This window comes from Oreochromis aureus, linkage group 5 (assembly GCF_013358895.1).
Source record: "Oreochromis aureus strain Israel breed Guangdong linkage group 5, ZZ_aureus, whole genome shotgun sequence".
NCBI classification, from domain to species: Eukaryota; Metazoa; Chordata; class Actinopteri; order Cichliformes; family Cichlidae; genus Oreochromis; species Oreochromis aureus.
In genome coordinates, this window is record NC_052946.1 from 33,269,834 (window position 1) to 33,289,009 (window position 19,176).

Below are 19,176 nucleotides of genomic sequence, written 5' to 3' on the forward strand. Positions count from 1 at the left end.
TATAGTACCCTAGTTCCTCTCATCATATGCTTTTTTATAGATCCACAAAGTCACAGTGAAAGTCCGTCTGACCTTTTCTACACCCCATCAACACTCTCAACATCACAACTGTAGTGCTGTTTCTCCGCATTAAACCATACTGCTGCTCGCTGATTTCCCATATTTTCATGGTATGGCTCATCAGTTGTATCCCTCTGTAGTCACTGCAGCTCTACACATCACCTTTGATCTTGAAAATCAGTACCAGCACCTTCCCATCGATTCCATTGAAATCCTATTACTCTCTAAGATTGTGTTAAACAATCTGGTTAAGAGGTTCACTGCTCTCTCTTCTAAACATACCTCAACAGCCATGTCATCTGGACCAGCCACCTTTCCACTCTTCATCCTCTTCATAGCTTCCCTCACTTCCTCTTCACTAATCCTCTGTACTTCCTGATTTATTAACTTTCTTCCATTTGTACCACCTTTTTTCACTCTTATAGGTCATCCTTGGTTCCTTGCGCCTCTTCATGTATCTGTTCATTACAGCCATTTCCACAGCTACCATCTTTCCTTCTGCATTTCTCTCCCTAACATCATCATCATCTCCTCATCACCTCTGTTCTCTTCATTTACTTGTCCACTGAAATCTACTCCAATCACTGCTCTCTCCTCGACATGAATTCCTATTTCTCTTCTAACTGTCACCGAACCTGTGAGGCATACGCAGTAACAACACTGAGTGTCCCTTAGATTTCCAGCTTCAAACTCTGACACTCTCTTCCTGTCCACAACACTCTTCACATACGTTTCCTTAAAGATCACCCATAATTCATTTCTCTTCTTGTCTACATCATTGTAGAACCACTGAATCCACCTCCAGCACTCCTGGCCTTATTTCCTTTCCATCTGGTCTCCTGCAGAGACAATATATCTACCTTCCGTCCTCCCATCATATCAGCCAGCTTTCTCCTTTTACCAATTGTCCCTATATTTAAAGACCTTAATCTCACCTCCTCACTTCTGCCTTACCTTTCCTCTCACTGCCTCCAAACACACCTTCCCCCTCTCCTCATTTTTTGTCTTTGGTCAACAGTAGCACAGTTTTCACCAGCACTCTCTTGGCCAACAGCACCAGACAGAGCTGTTGTTAACTCAGATCCTGATTGATTCAGAATGGAAATAACACTGTTGATAATCTGCATCCTGATTTTGCAAAGTTTTTATGTAATATGTCCTTCCTGATGCAATCCTCCCTGTTTATCTGGGCTTGGGACTAGAATTACACTGGTTTGTGCTTATACATAAAATGTGGTGCAGTGTTTTGGAAAGAAGTATATTTTTACTCATGGAGTGTTTGTCAGTGAACTCTAGTACTCTTTTATTTAGAATAAAATGTAGAGATATTCTATGTAGAGCTGTCAGAGTTTATCTTATTTATATAAATTGTTTAATCTGTTACTGGAATAATATGTATCTGTTGAATAAATTCAACTTTATCTCAAAATACTTAAATGCTCAAATTAATATATATTTAACATCTTCTCAACTTTTTTGTTTGAGGCTACAGCCAAATACATAGAATTACCTAAAAGGTTTTGAGTGTCTGTAAATGGACTTATTTACAGACACTGTTATGAGAGGTGGGGGGGGCAAACCTAATCTTCTTATTGTCTGAGGTGTTGAAAGTGCTAGAATCGCCCTGGGTGAAGGTTCAGTTATGCCTGTATATAATGTAACTGCACCTGAGCCTTAAGCTTTTACACCTGCACACCTGATGATTTATTAGAAAGTGAAAAACTCATTGCCCTTTATTAGGAAGCTAAATCAGCAAAGCCATTTTTCATAATCTGGCAACTCAAATGTTGTTTTAATAAATAGATTAAGACTATAAAGTCGGTTATTACAAATCACAGTAACCTTTAATGCTATAATTTATGAAAGCTTGCCTTTTAAAAAAGCTGATATCCAGATTTTTCATTTAATCAGAAAAGGCTTGAACGTGTACTGATTAGTCCTTTGCAATAGTGCAGGGCTCTAGATGACCATGTGAGACGTCATATATATCATATTACTATACTATAATATAGTATATTACTATATATCATATTACTATCTCCTCATTTGTCATATGTTACTTTCATGGGATTTCTGTTAAAGGGTTTTGGGGTTTTTTTGTTTTTTGAGGAGGGCGTATGTGTAAGACATTTTCACTGCTGACTGGCTGCACATCCCTGTGAAGCCCTGCCTTCTGAGATGAGATAGCCTCCTGCTGGATTACAGCCTGTGCGCAGCCAGTGAGGGCTTTATTCTGTTTGAATGAGGAAAACATCGCGTCTGCCTTTCTGAAAACTGTCACATGGGGCCAAGGAGGAAAAAAAATCGCTTCCTGAAATGATTCTCGTCCCTCGCTATGTATTGCTGTTGTTTTCTCCCGTCTCTAACAACATAATATCGCATCGCGTTTAATTTTGCGTCCGGATCTTTTACCCCACTGTCGGTGCCGATGATGATCAGCAAAGTTAAAAACGCCATGTCCAACCTGGTCGGAGGGATGATGCCGCACGGACATCACCACCATAACCACCACTCTGGTGGACAGACCTGCGGTACGGACAGCCTGCCGCCTCGTTTCCCCTACGGCCGGCCGGATTTCTTGGACCTCACCCCGGAGCTCCTGCAGTACTCCACCGAGCACGCATCGCGGCCGGTGCTCACGTTAAAGAGAGGCAGCAGGCTTCCCTGGCAAACGGGATACGCAGAGTGAGTGGATCAGTGATTTCAGTGACATATTAATTGATCTGAAAATCATAGAATTGTATCAGTAAAAATTTTGCAAGGGGCCCGATGAGTGCCAGGCCTGATAAGTGATTTTTATTTATTTATTTTTATTGCTGCTGCAGTTTCGAGTGCACTGCAGCAGCCAAATGATGGCCAATGTGGCCTTTTGCTATTGAACGGTTTCCATTCACTGTTCCTCCCCTGAGCTGCTGATAAACAATGTAAATTTGGACCAGGGTGTCAGTGCTGTAATTAGATATAAGGCTTTCCTATCGCAAGAGACTGTCATGTTTGAATACAGGCTCCACCTCAGTTTTGATTTACTGGGGCCATACAGAAGTGAAAGCAGGAAATGTGTACCTACTCGTTACTAACAGAACCAGTGGGGTTTGCATTTGCAATGTTCCTGATTAACAGATAACTAGGTAGCAAAATGCCATGTGGGTTTACTTATCTTTGTGGCTAAATGAGCCCCGGCTCTTCACATTTGTCAGTTCGTCTGCACAACCCTGTCCTTGTCTTTACTATGATGCTTTCATATTCTTTACACACCTGCAGTCCTCTCACATATAGAAAATTTCCAGCCTCATTTCATTTATACCACTAAACAAAATGTGTTCTTCAGATGATTCTTGCTGAGGAAGAACACTTTCAGATGCTCCCCTCCTCCAGAAGTGGGTGGTTGTGAAGGACTGAATAAATACAGTCTAACACTATGTGGGCTATACCATCCATGCCTGTCCTCCTTGACCCAATGTGAAAACAAACAAAAAAAAATATAACTGACTCATGTGGAAAGTCTCAGATGTGAAATTTCAACACCAAATGTTTCAGAAGAATGAATAAGTGCGGTCAGATATGAGGACTTAACGCAAGTATTGATTATGTTCTGTGGAAAGTTGCATAATCTCTGTAATTCATCTGAATTCTTTGGCAGATTACTTTAACGTGAGTCACTTAAGTTGTAATCACAGCATTAGCGGTGCTGCTTACAACACAACGTAATCGGCTGATCTGATCACACATCAGCTGTCAGTGCTCATTTCATACGGAGGTTAAAACCCCAAACAATCTGAACCATCCGTGTCACATCAGCACACTGAGACCAGAGAAAACTCAACGTCAGTCCAAAGCAAGCAACTCTAAAATGGAAGCAATTAACAACAGAGCTACAAACCTTGTCCACACTCATCATGATACACTGATGCCAAATTACAGCTGCTGTCAGGTTCTAAATTTATGCAGTTGTATGGCTATTTTTATTTGGGATCACTTTCATTCATTAAGCAGTTGTTTATTCACCCACACGGCAAGGATAAGAGCCTTTCGAATGATCGTTTGTTTAGGCCTCGGTCCATTTTGTCCAGTGATCTTTACTCCCCTTTCTCTGTACAGAGTAGGAACAATGGCGGCCTGAATAATACAGATGGACGCTGTGTTGCATCTTCTCCGTTTTGATAACACCTAATTAGTGTGTCTTGGGCATGCTGGTGATAATAAGGATTCATGGTCATTGTTAGGTTTTCCCATGGTTTGTTCCTGTTATAGCATTGCACCCAGAAGATGAGGAATACTGCTTTCTCACAAATTGGATGGACTCATGTGGTAAAACAGGTTAGGAATTCTGAACCTAAAATCTGTGCACAGTGTAGGATGCTTGAGGTAATGAGTCTAATTGCTGCTATGGTGTTGGTGTACAACATTGTGTCAGCATAAATAAGTGAGTGCACTTATGGTAAGACACTCAAAGTGCTTTTGTCAAATGGGTATTTAATACTGTTTAGTTTAATATGGAGGCGCTCTTACAGGTCCTGTCACTGGTATCATGTAAGAGAGTTTGAGGAAGCAAGGACTCACATTTGAAAAAAAATTGTATGGGACATATTTATTCCATGTAGTATGATTAATAATTCATGAAAAGCAGATGTTAGAAGAGCACAGCAGTAAACAAGGATGAATGATTAAAGGTCTTTTATGCTCCTGAGTTGTATATAATACAAGATAGAATACATGAATGATGTTCAGTTTACTGTCAGTGTGTGTAAAGTGTGGGCCATTGTACATAAAACTGTTACAAGCTGAAATAAAAAGCTGTTTCTAACTTCTTCCTTTTTTCCATTTCATTTCATTAGAAATGGAGCATATTTGTGTTTTGGGCTGTTGTCAGATCTTTCATAGACACACAAAAAATCTACCTTAGTGGAGTAAATAAACCTCAGATGAATAGAGTTACACCCATGTTGTTGTGTATTTCTAAACCTATTGTTCAAGCGATCCTACTTTTTGGCTCACATTCTTTTAGTGACTCTATTTTGAGCACAGATCCTGAACTAATGGTGGAGCACAGTTCACAAGTTGCAGTATGTTTTAATGATAATATCTTTAGTAGTATACAGCTCACATTAAGTTTTTTTTCTACAGGGGAATTGTTTTTGTCAGTCATTGCCTGTCAGCTTTCATTTCTTCTTAGCACTGTGGGCCTTACAAACGTGATGGGAAGCTTCCTCTCCCTGAATAGGAATCAAAATATAACTAGTCTGATTTTTTTTAAAGTTCCTCATGAAGACGTTACTTTGACACTGCGGAAGATTTTATGTAACCAGGCCTGCAATGTTTGTCAGTCTGCCAACTTCCACTTGAGGTAGCTTCAATCAGCAGCAACCAGAGATTTATCTTTTTCACATTTAATTTGTAAAAGTGCTGTCAGACAACCCACTGTTGCCTGTGTCACAATCGCATAGCACACCGAAAACAGACCAGACAAAACGGACGTACAGTTACCAGTTTTACTTGAACCTGAATTGACACCAGCTATGCAAAAAGAATCTTGAATGACAGAGAACCATGCAAACATCCTTTTAAAGGATCAAAGGCTTGTTTTAGAAGTGTTTCCATTCACTAGATTATATGCATCACTGATCTCCCGCTGACTGAACCGCAAAACTGTTTCTGTATCTCTAAAGCTGCCTGTCCTCAACAAGAGATTATGAAGTGAATCCACAGTACTTTGCATAGAGTTTAATGTTTTACTTGCAGAATTTGCAATTTGTTTCAAAGATGATGTTTACACAGAGACATTTTTGTCAAGTAACCCGAAATAGAGAATTCACTGGAACTCACAGCTTCCTCTTCTTGAACTTTCCTTGCATAATAGAATAAGACGGTTCAAACAGAGAAGCACTGTTTTACCAAACACGACAGCTATGGTTTTCAGTCACAGGTTGTGGAAGCATATGACCGAAAGACAAATACGTGAAAGAGTTAAGTCACATTACAGCAAGGCCGTGTTTTAGAATGGCAGCCTCCCACGCCAGCAACCAGCATGTTCAATAATAGCTTATGGGGCTCATGTGACTGCTTTCAAAACAGAATTATTGCTGATTCTTTATTGTGGGTGTAGGAGTTTGTCACATGGGAAAAGTAAACACTGACACGTTTCAGCCAAGCATGTTGCAGGCCTCCAAAATCTTATGGAACCAACACTTTAAGGTGCACTGTGGAATTTTCTCAAGTACAAAGCTTATGTTTACATTTAGCCTTTTTTTGTAAAAACTATGCATCCAAAAAACACTATGCATCCATTAAGTTTCGAAAAGATAAGATTTTTTCTTTCACACAGAGACCTTATTTTCAACCCTTGGAGATATCCAAAGAGAGAGAAAAGGATGACATGCACCAAAGGGTGTCAGTTAATTCGAGTAGCTGAGACTTGGCAGGAACCCACCAACGTGAGAATTCCATGGATTTTACACATAGTACCTGCAGAGAGCTTGACTCGGGCATGATTTGAACAAGCAACCTTCGGAGTGAGGCATGCTACCTGTTGTGCCACCAGCATAGCAGTTGGCTACTTCCCTGGACTTTCTTTGTCCAGTCCTTTGAAATATATGGAAATCTTTGTGTAAAGTTGAGTCATCAGTGCAATTTTCCCAACTGATATATGTGATCTTTGAACATTGTCTTGGCTTTGGCAGAAAGTTTAGACTACAATCAAGTGATTTTAAATTCTTCTCTGTCATTAGTCCTAATGCAGGGGACGCAGTGCAGGACACTGGTGCCTGACCGCTGCTTTCAACTGATTAGAAAGTGAAAGGGCTTTTTATAATCCAGATTTGGGCAGCCGTTGCGTTTTGAGCCTCATTTTTGTAACTCTCTGAAATCAAAGCTCCAGACTATACAGCATCCATCTTCTGAAAAGATTGTAATCAGCTGAATTATATGGAATGTGAAAGGTCGGAAGTCTTACTCTGATGTAATTTTTACTAATCTCTCTCCCCGTTTTGTTGTTTGACTGTTTAGTTTGTCCTCTTTCCTCGTCACTGTCAGCCTCTCTTTTTTTATTTACTGTCTTTGTTTACTTTACTTTTGGCTCTCATGATCCCAGCATTATCTGATAAATTGCTAATTCCTTCTATGCAGAAGTTTCTGAGGGAATTTTAATGACAATACTTGAATTACTGGAATTGTGCAGTGGTATTAATGACACATTATCTGGCTAATGTGGCATTTATCTATAATTAAAAGTGAAAACGTTACATAATGTGCCAGCATGAGGTCTAGATAGACTTCAGCCTTTCCCAGCTAGGTTCACATTACAGTTTAAAGGATCTTGCCAGTGGAGCTGAGCATGTCGTTGCTACAAATCATCCACACTTGAGTATGAGTTTAGTTTGGCTGTAGTTTTTTTCTCTAGGTAGCCTTTAGCTACATTTTAAAGATCTATTATTTATGTTATAAAATATCTAGTCATTATTTTTGTAGTTTGAAATAGAAGTAGATAACATTTCAACGAATAATGTCACAGAGTTGTCCACTAGATTGGTTGTCCATTCATCGGAAGAGCAGAGATCAGTGGTTTTATCTGTGACTATTAAAGTCAGCTGACTAAAGTATTCTTGGGTAAGTTGCTTAGCACCAACACAGGCCATGAAGAATCACCACTGCTTAAGTGTTATTAAAGTGCTGTAAGAAGTGTGTCAAAGAGTGAATGGGGCTTGTAGTGTGAAGCACTTTAAGCTTACACTACAAGACCAGAAAGATGCAATCTTAATCATTTACAACTGTCTTACCTCATCTGCCAACTTCCCGTTTTGTGGAACATTCAGCTCACGGTTTCATTTTAGGGCATTACTCTTTTGGTTGATTCTCATTGCTGAAAATTCAAATGACAGAATTAACTATGTGCTAGAGGAGTAATTAATCGCTAAAGTGTTGAATATTTCCCTCAGGATTTCTAGGAAATAAAGATATGAAAAGAGTATTTGCAAGGCCAGAAACACAACTCCAAATGCACACATTAGTTGTGTCTGCTTTATTTAGGTGAGCCTTTGTTTACATAGTTCCTGTTTTGTAACAGTAAGATGATACTGTGTCAGTATCGTGTTTCACGTGTCTTCCACTGGCCCAAAAAATCAATCGACAGAGGATTAAGAATTATATAAAACGTCTGTACTGTGTAACGGTACATTGCTATAATGTGCAATGTGTGTAAAGTGATGGATTATATTACAATGCATGCAAATTTTAAGAATCTGCCAGCTCATTTTCAGATTGAATGGAAAATTTGAATAAATGGTTCTCTGAAAACAAAACTGTATATCATGCAAAAAAAAGATATTTGTGTTGGTATTTTAAAAAATGATGTTAATGCTGTTGTGCATCGGTAGTTTCAGCTGACACTGCTGAAGCACACCCCGTGATAGATGATGCTTCTACGGTATGAATCAGTGCATTACTCTAAAGCCATTATCCTCCACAGGCATCAGCTCATCATAAAAACACTTAATCCCTTCTGCAAGTTCCCTCTGGGACATGACTGCATCCTGCCCCACTTTTCACCCCACTGTTGCACTCTCTCTATTGTGTTTTTTATGCGGTTAGAGGAATGAGCGCAAACACTATAAATCATCCGACTCCGGGCTCACCTTTCCTCCTTGTGTCTTTTTCAATCAGGGCGATCAATGCAGGGAAGAGCATGTTGAACGAGGACCAGGCCTCATGTGAGAAAGTGTTTGTGAAGAAGCCGAGTGGCAAACACCGCAACTCTACTTTGCTAGATCAAAACGGGGTGAGTGAAGGACAGATGTCTAGAATCAGGGAATGAGGAATGAAATGCATGAACAAATGGAAACAAATGAACAAATCTGACACCAGTATATATCAAGTCCTAAACATATCTGAGGGGAATGTCATTGAAAGATGTTTGCATGCCTTCTTATGTAGCCTGAAGCATAATGTTCCCTTACAGAACATAAACTGCTGCACCCCATCTGAGCATGCATTGTATTTACTTCATACCCAGCAGTGCTGTTTTCACAGCTTTTCACAGAGTGTAGTTCCCATCTAGACATTTTTTTTCATTCTGTATACATTTAAATGTGTATACATTTAAAGAAGCAAATTACTACAGCACAGAAATAGCCAACAGGATTTAGCAGGATTTAACATTAACACCTCAGACAAAACTTTCAACTCAGATTTCATGACTTTAATTTGACCCGAATTAACAGAGGTTTTGATTGACTGACTCAATTTTCTGAAAGTCGCTGTAGTCAGATGGTTTCAATTTAACAAAGGACCACATGACTACACTTTCTGTGTGAAATGGTGCAAAGTCATGGGATAGTCTCACCCCCAGCTCTACTGAGCGTTTTAACAACTTACAGCTTTTTTTCTAAAACTGTAACTGTTTTTGCTGACTCACGCTGCTGTTATCAGCGTTATTTTCAACCACATCACCGCGTAATCTGTTAAAAAAAGGCTCACTGCACATTACTTGCCCTGCACAAATCTACAAATTGATACTGCGACAGAGAAACAGAGCTCAAATAAGACTAAAATGAAAGAAGTTTACACGATTGACTTAAAAAGGTAAGTCAATGTAAGTCATCGTGTGTACAGCTTGTTCCCACTGACTCCAGGAGGTCAAAAAAGGGCATTTATTTCAGAATATTTTAAAGAAAAGTCTTATAGTCATTGTCTCTCCTTGGGCCTCACAACTCCTGTAAGACCTGCAGGCACACAAAGTACATTCATGTCCTCCATTTGGTGTAAATGAATTACATCATCCCTTGTTGCACCCTTCCCCCACTCGAGTCTAGCATCAGAGGGGTAGGCAGATGTCTTGGGCCTGTTTATATGTTGGTTAGTCAGGCAGGCCAACTGGGTCTATTAACATTCCTGCCAAAACAAAGGTGGCAGTGCTTTTGCATCGCTCACTGTGTTATAAACAGCAAAAGAGCTGATTGGAAGACGTTTTACCTACATTCCTTTTCAAAAGCTATAAGACTATTTTACATTAATATTACTTCAGTTATATACAGTACTATTGCACTATTATTGTAAACTCTTTAGTGGTTCGACGAATAAAAACTGGATTCATGATGTGGCTGTTGTTTAGAAAGATTGATTTGGGAATGTAATAACAGATCTTGAAGAAATATTTTGTTTATAGTTTTCAAAAATCTGTGAACACTCAATAAGCTGTGCTTTCTGTTCAAAGTTGTAATCTCATAAGAGCTTTTTTTTAACCAAGGAAGCAGATGAATTCTCCTCTTATTTAATACACTATGTCTGTCTGTGACTGTCTCCGCTTTTAGGATGGTACAGGAATTCCTCTCCACTTCTGGGGGATTTTTGATGGACATGCAGGTTCTGGCGCGGCCATCATGGCCTCCAAGCTTCTTCACCACCTAATCAGAGACCGCTTGGGGGAGATCTGCCACCTCCTGGAGAACCCCAGCAGTGCTCCTCCTATCTGCCTGGCCAAGAATGGCAGCCCATATCAGGCAGAGGCAAAGAAAGGGGGTGCACAAGAACCAGAGGACCCAGATGCAGTCAGCGACGCTTCAGTGCGCTTTTACATGGAGAAAGTTGTCAGTTTGGAAAGCCTGGTGATGGGAGTCATAGAGACTGCCTTCAAACAGATGGTGAGTAGACAATGGGGAAAACAAGCAAACCACACTTGGCATATTTAAGCTGTGGTAAGCATTTTTGCCCATCTGTGTCTTTGAACACCAACATAACCGAAGATTTTAACTTTAATAAATACAGATCATGCACAGAGAGCAAATCACTTTGTTCTCATGTTTTGTTTTGGGGTTTTTGGCCATGCTAACATTACTCTAGGTATGGCAGTGTATGTGTGTTGTGTCCACTCTGAATTAAGTCAGATGTCCTCATCAGCGCTTTGTTCATCTTGTCCAAATATGAAGCTTTATAACTAGAATATCTTTTAGCTTTAGCTAATAGCTTTTCCACAGCACCACTTTGATGTTTATGAATATATATGGGATGGAATTTTGAAATGAGAGAAACAGGGGGAAGACAGGAGTGTTGGTAGGTATATCAACCAGTTCTCCTCATAAAACTTCTGCAATCTTTAAGACCCTCAACCTTTATTGTGAATACTCATCAATACATAAATCCATAAGTTTTAGGTGTTTGCATTTTGGTACCCAGGTTGCCAGATTGGAGTCAGTGTACACAGTCCATACACCATGTATAATTTCCACCCCCCTCTCACAACAACCTGGCTCTCTGCAGGCAACCAGGCAAATTAATGATGAATGAATAAGATAGATAGCATAGACTTTTGTTGTTGTTGTTGTGGATTGCTTTGACAGTTGCCAGAACAGTCGTGGCTAAACCACTTCACAACAACTGCAGTCATCTTTCGTTATCTAATCAGCCACAAATAGGAAGCTTTAAAACACACACACACATTTTAAGGTTCTGGGTCACTGGAAATATCAAATTTTTAAAACAAATAGACAGCTCAAACATGGTTCAAATAATAATGAATAATTAATTGAATCATAAATCATTAATAATTTAAAAGAAATCTATATGTATGTGTTAAGAGCAGCACTTTTGGTTTATGACCACACATCTGCAATACATTCCCTTTCTGTTTCAGTTTGTAAGTCTGAAATGGTATTCTTCTCTGATGCAACATCACTGTCTGATTAAGATCATACTTATAAAAAGTAACAATTGGCCTAGGTAATGTATTCTTTAAAGCATCCTTGTTTCTTTTCATTAGCGCTGCAGTTTTGTTTTGAAAATGAATATGCATGAAGAAAATAATGAGCTATTCAGGATGATGAGGGGGAAAGCAAGCTTTTAAGCAGCAGAGATTTTGCAGCCTTTTGTCTTGACTTTTATTTTTTTCATTTTTATTACAGGATGACCTAATTGAAAAGGAAAAATCCTCGTATGCCATTTCTGGTGGCTGTTGTGCCTTAGCTGCCATACATTTAATGGGGAAACTCTACGTAGCCAATGCTGGAGATAGCAGGTGAGGGAAATACGATTTGTTTTCATAGCTTTAAGATCCCTCTTGTGTTCACTACAGGACACTACAGTGTCAAGTAACCTCTTTTGTTTTGTCTTTTCACTCCTGTTCTTCTCCCTCTCTCTGCAGGGCCATAATAATACGGAATAATGAAGTTATTCCCATGACAAATGAATTTACACCTGAGTCTGAGAGACAGCGGCTACAGTATCTGGTATTCTATGTTGCTGTTTTTTAATGTGGCTAATAAACAGTTGTGGGCAGATGTTTGCATAGACTCGTCATGGGCATAAATGCTGTGGTAATGTGCTGTTATTGAACCCTTTGAACTGATTTTCTTCAATCCACACATGGTCAAAAGTATACATACAGGTCAAATATACAGATACACTCCCAGTTAAATGGCTCTTAGCAAGTTGCACCTCAGTCAGATTTTTTTGGTAGTCACCAGCTGGCTGGATATTAAACTGCTCTTTCAGGCAGAACTGACAGAGTTCATTTAAATTGGTTGGTTAGCTGGCACAAAACCAGGTTTAAAACATAGTCCATAGATTTTCAATAGGGATGACGTTCGGATTTTGGAAAGGCCATTCCAAAAGGTTAATGTTAGCCTGTTAATGTTGATGTTTCGATGTGATTATTGTCCTTTTGGAACATCCAACTATGTCAAAGTTTCAAGTGTCTAACTGTTGATTTGGAAATAGCCCTCCTTTTTTCCATCCAATTTGTACAGCATACCAGTACCACTGACAGCAAAGAAGCCCCAGAGCACGATGCTACCATCATGGTTGACATCTGATACAGTGTTTTTAGGTTTCAAAGCCTCACCTTTATTCCTCCAAGCGTACCTCTTGTCATTGTGGCCAAAAAAAACCAGTCTTTGTCTCCTGTGACCATAAAACCCTTTCTCCAGAAAGCATTCGGCTTGTCCATGTGAGCAATTGCAAATTTCAGTATACTTTTGACCCCGTGTGGATTAGAGAAAATCCTCAACAAAAATCCAACCAATAAAAATCTTTTTTTTTAAGTCAGTAAAGATGTATGCTGTACAATCACTCTACCTGTGAAAAAGAACAGTTAAACCCCAGATTTATAATAACATTCATGCCCATGATGAGTGCATGCAAACTTCTGACCAGGACTGCATTTTATCACTTTCAACCAGCAGACACATCCTGCATCTTGTGCAGCTCCTAGATAAATGACCCTTTCCTGACAGTAAGGTACATTATCACTGAAATAAACTGGCATTAACCGGTTGTCTGTTTTAGTATCTGTTTGTAATTCTGAGTCACAGAGTGGGTGGATGATGTTGCTTTTATCCTTTTCATTTTAGCATACTGCACTCAAGGCCTTCTGTCACATAGTGTCCTATAGCCTTTCAAATTTTAGAAGAAAGATAAGAATCGTGACTGAGGTTGAGCTTTTTATTCTCTAGTTCAATTCAACCTTTCTAACTCTGTGTACCCCTCCAGGGCTTCCTGAGGCCAGAGCTCCTGGGAAATGAGTTCACTCACATTGAGTTCCCTCGTAGGATCCAACACAGTGAGCTGGGTAAAAAGATGCTCTACAGAGACCACACCATGACTGGCTGGTAAACCTTTTTAATCATATTTTGGACAGTTAATCACTTTTTCATCTCTTTAATCTGCTTGAGGCACCCTGTAAGTGTTAAGAACAGTTTGACTGATTTTACTCTGGAGTATTAGGAAGAATATAAAAAAAATCCTGAACTTTATTCATGTTAGTTGTTTAGTCTATGACAATTAACAAAATAGGAATAAAAGTAAGTGCTATTTTTTTTAATAAATAATTCAAAACCCCAAATATCTCATTTTAAACAATGTAATACTAGCATACATTTTCAACACTGAAATTATTGAGTTTGACATTTTGCTTTTAATAAGAGAGCTTATTTTGTGTTGAGCAAACAATCACTTGATCAGGTAATTGTGTCAGCTTTAATTGTGTCTGTTTCCTGTAGGGCTTATAAGACAATTGTTGAAGATGATTTGAAATTTCCCCTGATATATGGAGAAGGGAAAAAGGTAAGAAGAGAGAAAAAGTCTGTGAATTTTATTTAATGTCTTAAATTTAATCACAACACCTAATTGCATTTTAAAGCATTCCGATAATCTTAATGTTATTAGCTAAATGTGGTCTCTGCCTGGCTAAAAAATGAGAAGACATGCTCAGTATTTTCATTATTGTCTGAAAGAACATTGTCTTCACTTAATAGTCCCCCGTAAATGGATTGTCTGAGAACTGAAGCGCATCCCGGAGCAATAACCTATATTATTGTGTGTCTTCGTGCTTGTTCTTGCTAATGTGTATGTGTGTACAGGCTCGTGTCATGGCAACAATCGGAGTGACACGTGGGCTCGGTGATCATGACCTGAAAGTTTACAACTCCAACATTTACATTAAGCCCTTCCTCTCATGTGTCCCTGAGGTGAGTGGGAGGAGTCAGCCTGAGCCTGTTACTGCTTTGGTCATTTTGGAGCGTTAAGATACATTCAAATAGTTGTTGGGCATTGGGCTTTGCTTACTAGTCTGTCAGTGAAGGAGGAGGATTTGAGCTTTTTGTAGTAGGACTAATTTATGTCTGAGCAATATTCTAAAACTGAATTTGTAGGCAGGTACGGGTAAATAAATGTGTCAAATATTCCAATCAAGCATTTTTTTTTCCATGATGATTAATGATACTATAAAAGGACAGAAAAACCAGATATTAACATGTTATTACTCCTAAAGTATTTTGTGTGCTGATTTGTTGTTATTGTGTTTGGATTTATCCTAACGGTAGTATCAAATGCTCCATCTGTTACCCATGAAAGTGCCCTTATTGTTTAAACTCAGGTTTTTTGCTACTTTTTGAAAAAGCTTTCCCCAAATTCTTATTTAGACTTGCTTCGTAATGGTACAGTCATTCGAGTCAATAAACATACCGATGCATTAGAGAGAAGACGGCTTAACCAATCTCTGCAACCACTTCCTTACTTCCGTTTTAGGTCCGCCACTCAAAGTTACATTGACAGCCTCTAGCTTAGACATACTAGAATCTTATTCTAATATGTCTAAGCTTATCTAAAAAGGCCACCCTTCCTGTAAGTCACTCTAACAGTGTGACTTAGCTTAACATCAGAAATGTGACAGAAAATGAGCAGCTTTACTACAGCACATGGAGTTTATGACCCTTGCATGCCAGCATACAGTGCATTCACTAATCTTTCTTGCAGTTGACATGCAAAGGAATGGTTGCCTTTCTTCTTTTTGCAATTTAGAAGAAGCATGATAAATAGGCATATAAATCCGTTAATTTGGTTTATCTCAATGACAGGTAAAGGTTTATAACATGGATGAACATAAACACGGCCCAGATGATGTCTTGGTCATGGGCACAGATGGACTTTGGGATGTAACTACGGACAAGGAAGTGGCAGATGCTATTACAGCCTACTTATCCTGCTGTGACCCCTCTGATCCCATGAGGTATGCAGTCTCCCAAATAATCCATTTTATTAGGCTTTTATTCTGGGTGTGTCATGTGTCATGTGATCATGTTCAGATGGTGTGCTGTCCAGAGTTTATCCACTAGGTGGCGGCAAACAAATGCAAAACACTTGAAGAACATTTAATCTATTATGTAACCTGAATATAAGACTATGGTAAATTCTTTATGGTAATTCTAATGTAGTTATGTGTTCGATCTATAAGCATATATCAGATAGTTTTAAATGTTTATCAATAAGTTTTTAACAATTCTGATTTAGCCCATTACTTCCATTCTTCTCCTGAGATGTTAAACTAGTGGCCAGATACATTGTTAAAAATGTTAACAGACATTACAGTATACAGATGGATAACAAATTCAACAAATATGAAAAAGTGTCTTAGCAAAGTGTTGAGTTTGAGTATCTTGATCGCACCTTTTTATCCAGAAGATATTTCCTTATTTGGCACCTTGAAGATGGTGGTAGTAAAATCCCAGCCCACAATCTTTCACTGATGTCTGGTGACTGTGAAAGACATAGAGTATGAATCATTCTGACAGGAGGCATAGTAAAAGCCAATAACATTCATATGTAACCAATATTAGTTGTCACACAACACAAAGATTTCAGATAGGCAAAAAAGCCTACCAAGAGGCAAAAACAAGGGGAAAAAGTACAGAAGCAAAAGCAAATATCATTAATTAGAAACAATATTTATAAATGCGAGGAAACAAAATAAGAAATGCAAAAATTCTAATGAAAAAAAATGCGTTTTATGACAAAATCTGAGAGTTGATAAAGGAGAGAGAGGTTTTTCAACTGAGGAGAGTGATTAACAGATTAGCAACAGGTGTTGCAGAAGTTAGAGAGAATAATAGGGAATGATTTGTATATATTACATCAGCATTGATTCACTGATTCACACCATGAGGATATACAGCTACGACTTCAAAATGTCATTCGGACTGGAGAAGTGTAGTCGGATGGTAACAGAAAGAGGGAAGGTAGTCAGAACTGAGGGGATTACACTACCGGAAGGCGACACTGCACTACAAGTACATCTGGAAGATGGCAACAACTGATCGGGTTCTCAGTGAAAACCTCAGGCAGCAGAAACCCAAAAAAGAAGAGGAGCCAGAGGAGGGGCCATCATGGAAGGACAGGCCCCAGCACTGGGCAGATAGAGGAAGTGGCCGATATCCCAGGAACAACATCCGAGATCTCTGTCCAGAAGAGAGCAGTCCTAGGAACAGCAAAGATATTGCGAAGGACCCTCAAGCTCCCAGGCCTCTGGTAGGAAGATAGACTGCCCACAGGGGCGAGAGGGGATACATAATAAAGGAATGGAATGGAGCTAACTGAATATATTAAAAATAATAATTTCTAAATAAAACATTAAATAAATAAATAAAATAAAATAAATAAATAAAACAAGCCTACCAAATTGTCACCCCTTTGGTAGGCTTACAGGTATATTTCATTGTATTGTCAGTGTATTAATACAAAGTCATGTGTATTTGGGGCAATTTGTTAAGATTGAGAACCGTTAAGCTGATATCTAGTCCACCACAGAGATATTTTTCCACTGAACTTTGGTCATGTTTTCATTAAAACTACTTATTATTTAACATTCCTGAACCAGTACTTATACTGCACTTAAATAGAAGATTCATTCAGCACTAAATTAAGAATGCCTCTTTCACCGTCTTTTCCCTGCTGTCCATATTGAATGTGCTCTAACTGTGATTTATGCCTCTGCTCGGTGTGTGTTGTGCAGATATACACTGGCAGCGCAGGACCTGCTTATGAGGTCAAGGGGGGTGCTGAAGGAGCGTGGCTGGCGGCTACCCAATGATAGACTGGGCTCTGGTGATGACATCACTGTGTTTGTCATCCCACTGGCAGGGCATGAGTCAGAGACATGACGTGGTTGTAGCCACCACTATGACAGAGCTCTCTTTAGGGTCCTCCCTCCTTCAGCTCCCTAAACCCTGGACCAGTGGGGCAGTGGGAGAAGAAAAAATCTTTGTCATAGGGAAGACTCGGGTCTGACCAGCACCTTCATCAACTTACCATATGAGACCCAGTCCCTTCACTTCATTTTAAACCAGGAACTGTCTCCCATCTGCTTTGGTTGGTCCTCAGTCATGCAACTAAACATGTTCAGTGACATTAAAGTATTTTCTCCCAAACCTGCTGTTTGTGACAGTTGCCAGTGAGAATTAAACCCTTGTTGTACTTTTCTTTCTTGTTTATGTTTGAGACTAAGCGGTTACTCAAACCTTAAATGGATTGTTCATTTTAATGTTGTGCCCTAATAGTGAATACCTTTTTAAAAATTAAAATTTAAAAAAAGAATCAATCACACAATGTAAAGGGGATTGCAATAGAGAATGTGAGGAAACCAAAGAGATGCTCCCGAAGCACAAGGATGGCAAATCAGATACAGAATAAACAGTAAAAACAATCATCAGGTTCTTGTTGTTGCATTAAAGAAGGAAAAAGAGAATTAGTTAACATGCAGAATCAACTGAATCTTGGTTGAAGTATTTCTTTCTCAGTAACAAATGAATGACAACACCTGAGGCACTTGAAAACTGTTGCACATGCTCTGTGTTAGCCTGTTGATTTCATATCTTTTAAGTGAATGTGCTCCTATATGACTTCCTTCTTTTTGTCATTGCAGTGAAGAAATATGAAGCTTTTTTGTTGAAAAAAGAAGAATCATTTGTATAATTTAAGTATAATCAAACGTTTTTCTTTGTTTAATATTTAAATGAGAAAGTAAATTGTTCTCCATAATCGTCTCGGTATAGTAAGATGTGATAAACTTCACATATATGCCTTATTGAAACATGAAAGGGACTCGAGAGTTTTTTTCTTCAAATGCACTAAATTTGACCCTTGTAGAAGAGGCAAAAAAATATATATATTGTATGCCCTTAAATGTACTACATACCTCTTTTATACCATTTTGGTTATGTCATGTTGTTCTTTAGATTATGCATATATTTTTAAAGATAACTTTAGTTGTAAGCAGTATCAGATGTTTTATTTTTATGTTTCTATCCATAACTCTTTGTTCAGATAGTGTGTCCCAGACTATGAGCTACCTAAATGTGTAGTGGAGGGATAATGTGTTCCAGTTAAGAAATAAATCAGATTTTTCCCATTTATTTTGAGTGTGCTTGTGTCACTAACTCCCAGTCTCCTTATTTATCAAAAGGAAATGAACCTTTGTCGCAGCAAACTGATGAGTCACAATAGTTCAGGGAGCAGTTACTGTTCTAGTTAGATGAGACTTAGGTTCCTCAATAAATCTGTTATTCCTTTTAATACAAGCGGAACTTTTGAATGCAACAAACTTTTAAAAAATATGCTTGAACTGTTTCAAAAGAAGCAAAGAATTTATATATTAATGTACAACCTCAATGTCAAAAAAATTGGGGATGCCGTGTAAATCTCTTAAACCCTTATTTGATTCACAGTAGAACACAGGGAACATATAAAATGTTTCAAGTGAGAAAATGTACGAGTTCAGGAAAACAAAAAAAAGTTCACTTTGAATGTAGAGGCAGCAACATGTCTATAAAAGGTTGGGACGGGGTTGTTTACCACCATGAA

The 19,176-nt window shown here is 38.7% G+C and overlaps 1 protein-coding gene across 1 annotated transcript; it reads left to right on the plus strand.

The window, feature by feature from the left end:
* Positions 1-2,250: 2,250 nt before the first annotated feature.
* On the plus strand, positions 2,251-18,728 carry ppm1j (protein phosphatase, Mg2+/Mn2+ dependent, 1J). The gene is made up of 10 exons (XM_031738927.2): positions 2,251-2,745; positions 8,716-8,830; positions 10,362-10,691; positions 11,949-12,061; positions 12,188-12,272; positions 13,534-13,652; positions 14,043-14,106; positions 14,403-14,510; positions 15,399-15,550; positions 17,330-18,728. Exons 1-10 carry the CDS (start codon positions 2,489-2,491, stop codon positions 17,475-17,477), a joined length of 1,491 nt encoding a protein of 496 aa, XP_031594787.1. The 5' UTR covers positions 2,251-2,488; the 3' UTR covers positions 17,478-18,728.
* The last annotated feature ends 448 nt before the right edge of the window (positions 18,729-19,176 follow it).

Coding starts and splice junctions, on each gene's coding strand:
- ppm1j (XM_031738927.2), top strand. CDS start 2,489: ATGATGATCAGCAAAGTTAAAAACGCCATGTCCAACCTGGTCGGAGGG. Junction 10,692..11,948: donor AGACTGCCTTCAAACAGATG/GTGAGTAGACAA, acceptor TTTTTATTACAG/GATGACCTAATTGAAAAGGA. Junction 13,653..14,042: donor GACCACACCATGACTGGCTG/GTAAACCTTTTT, acceptor TGTTTCCTGTAG/GGCTTATAAGACAATTGTTG.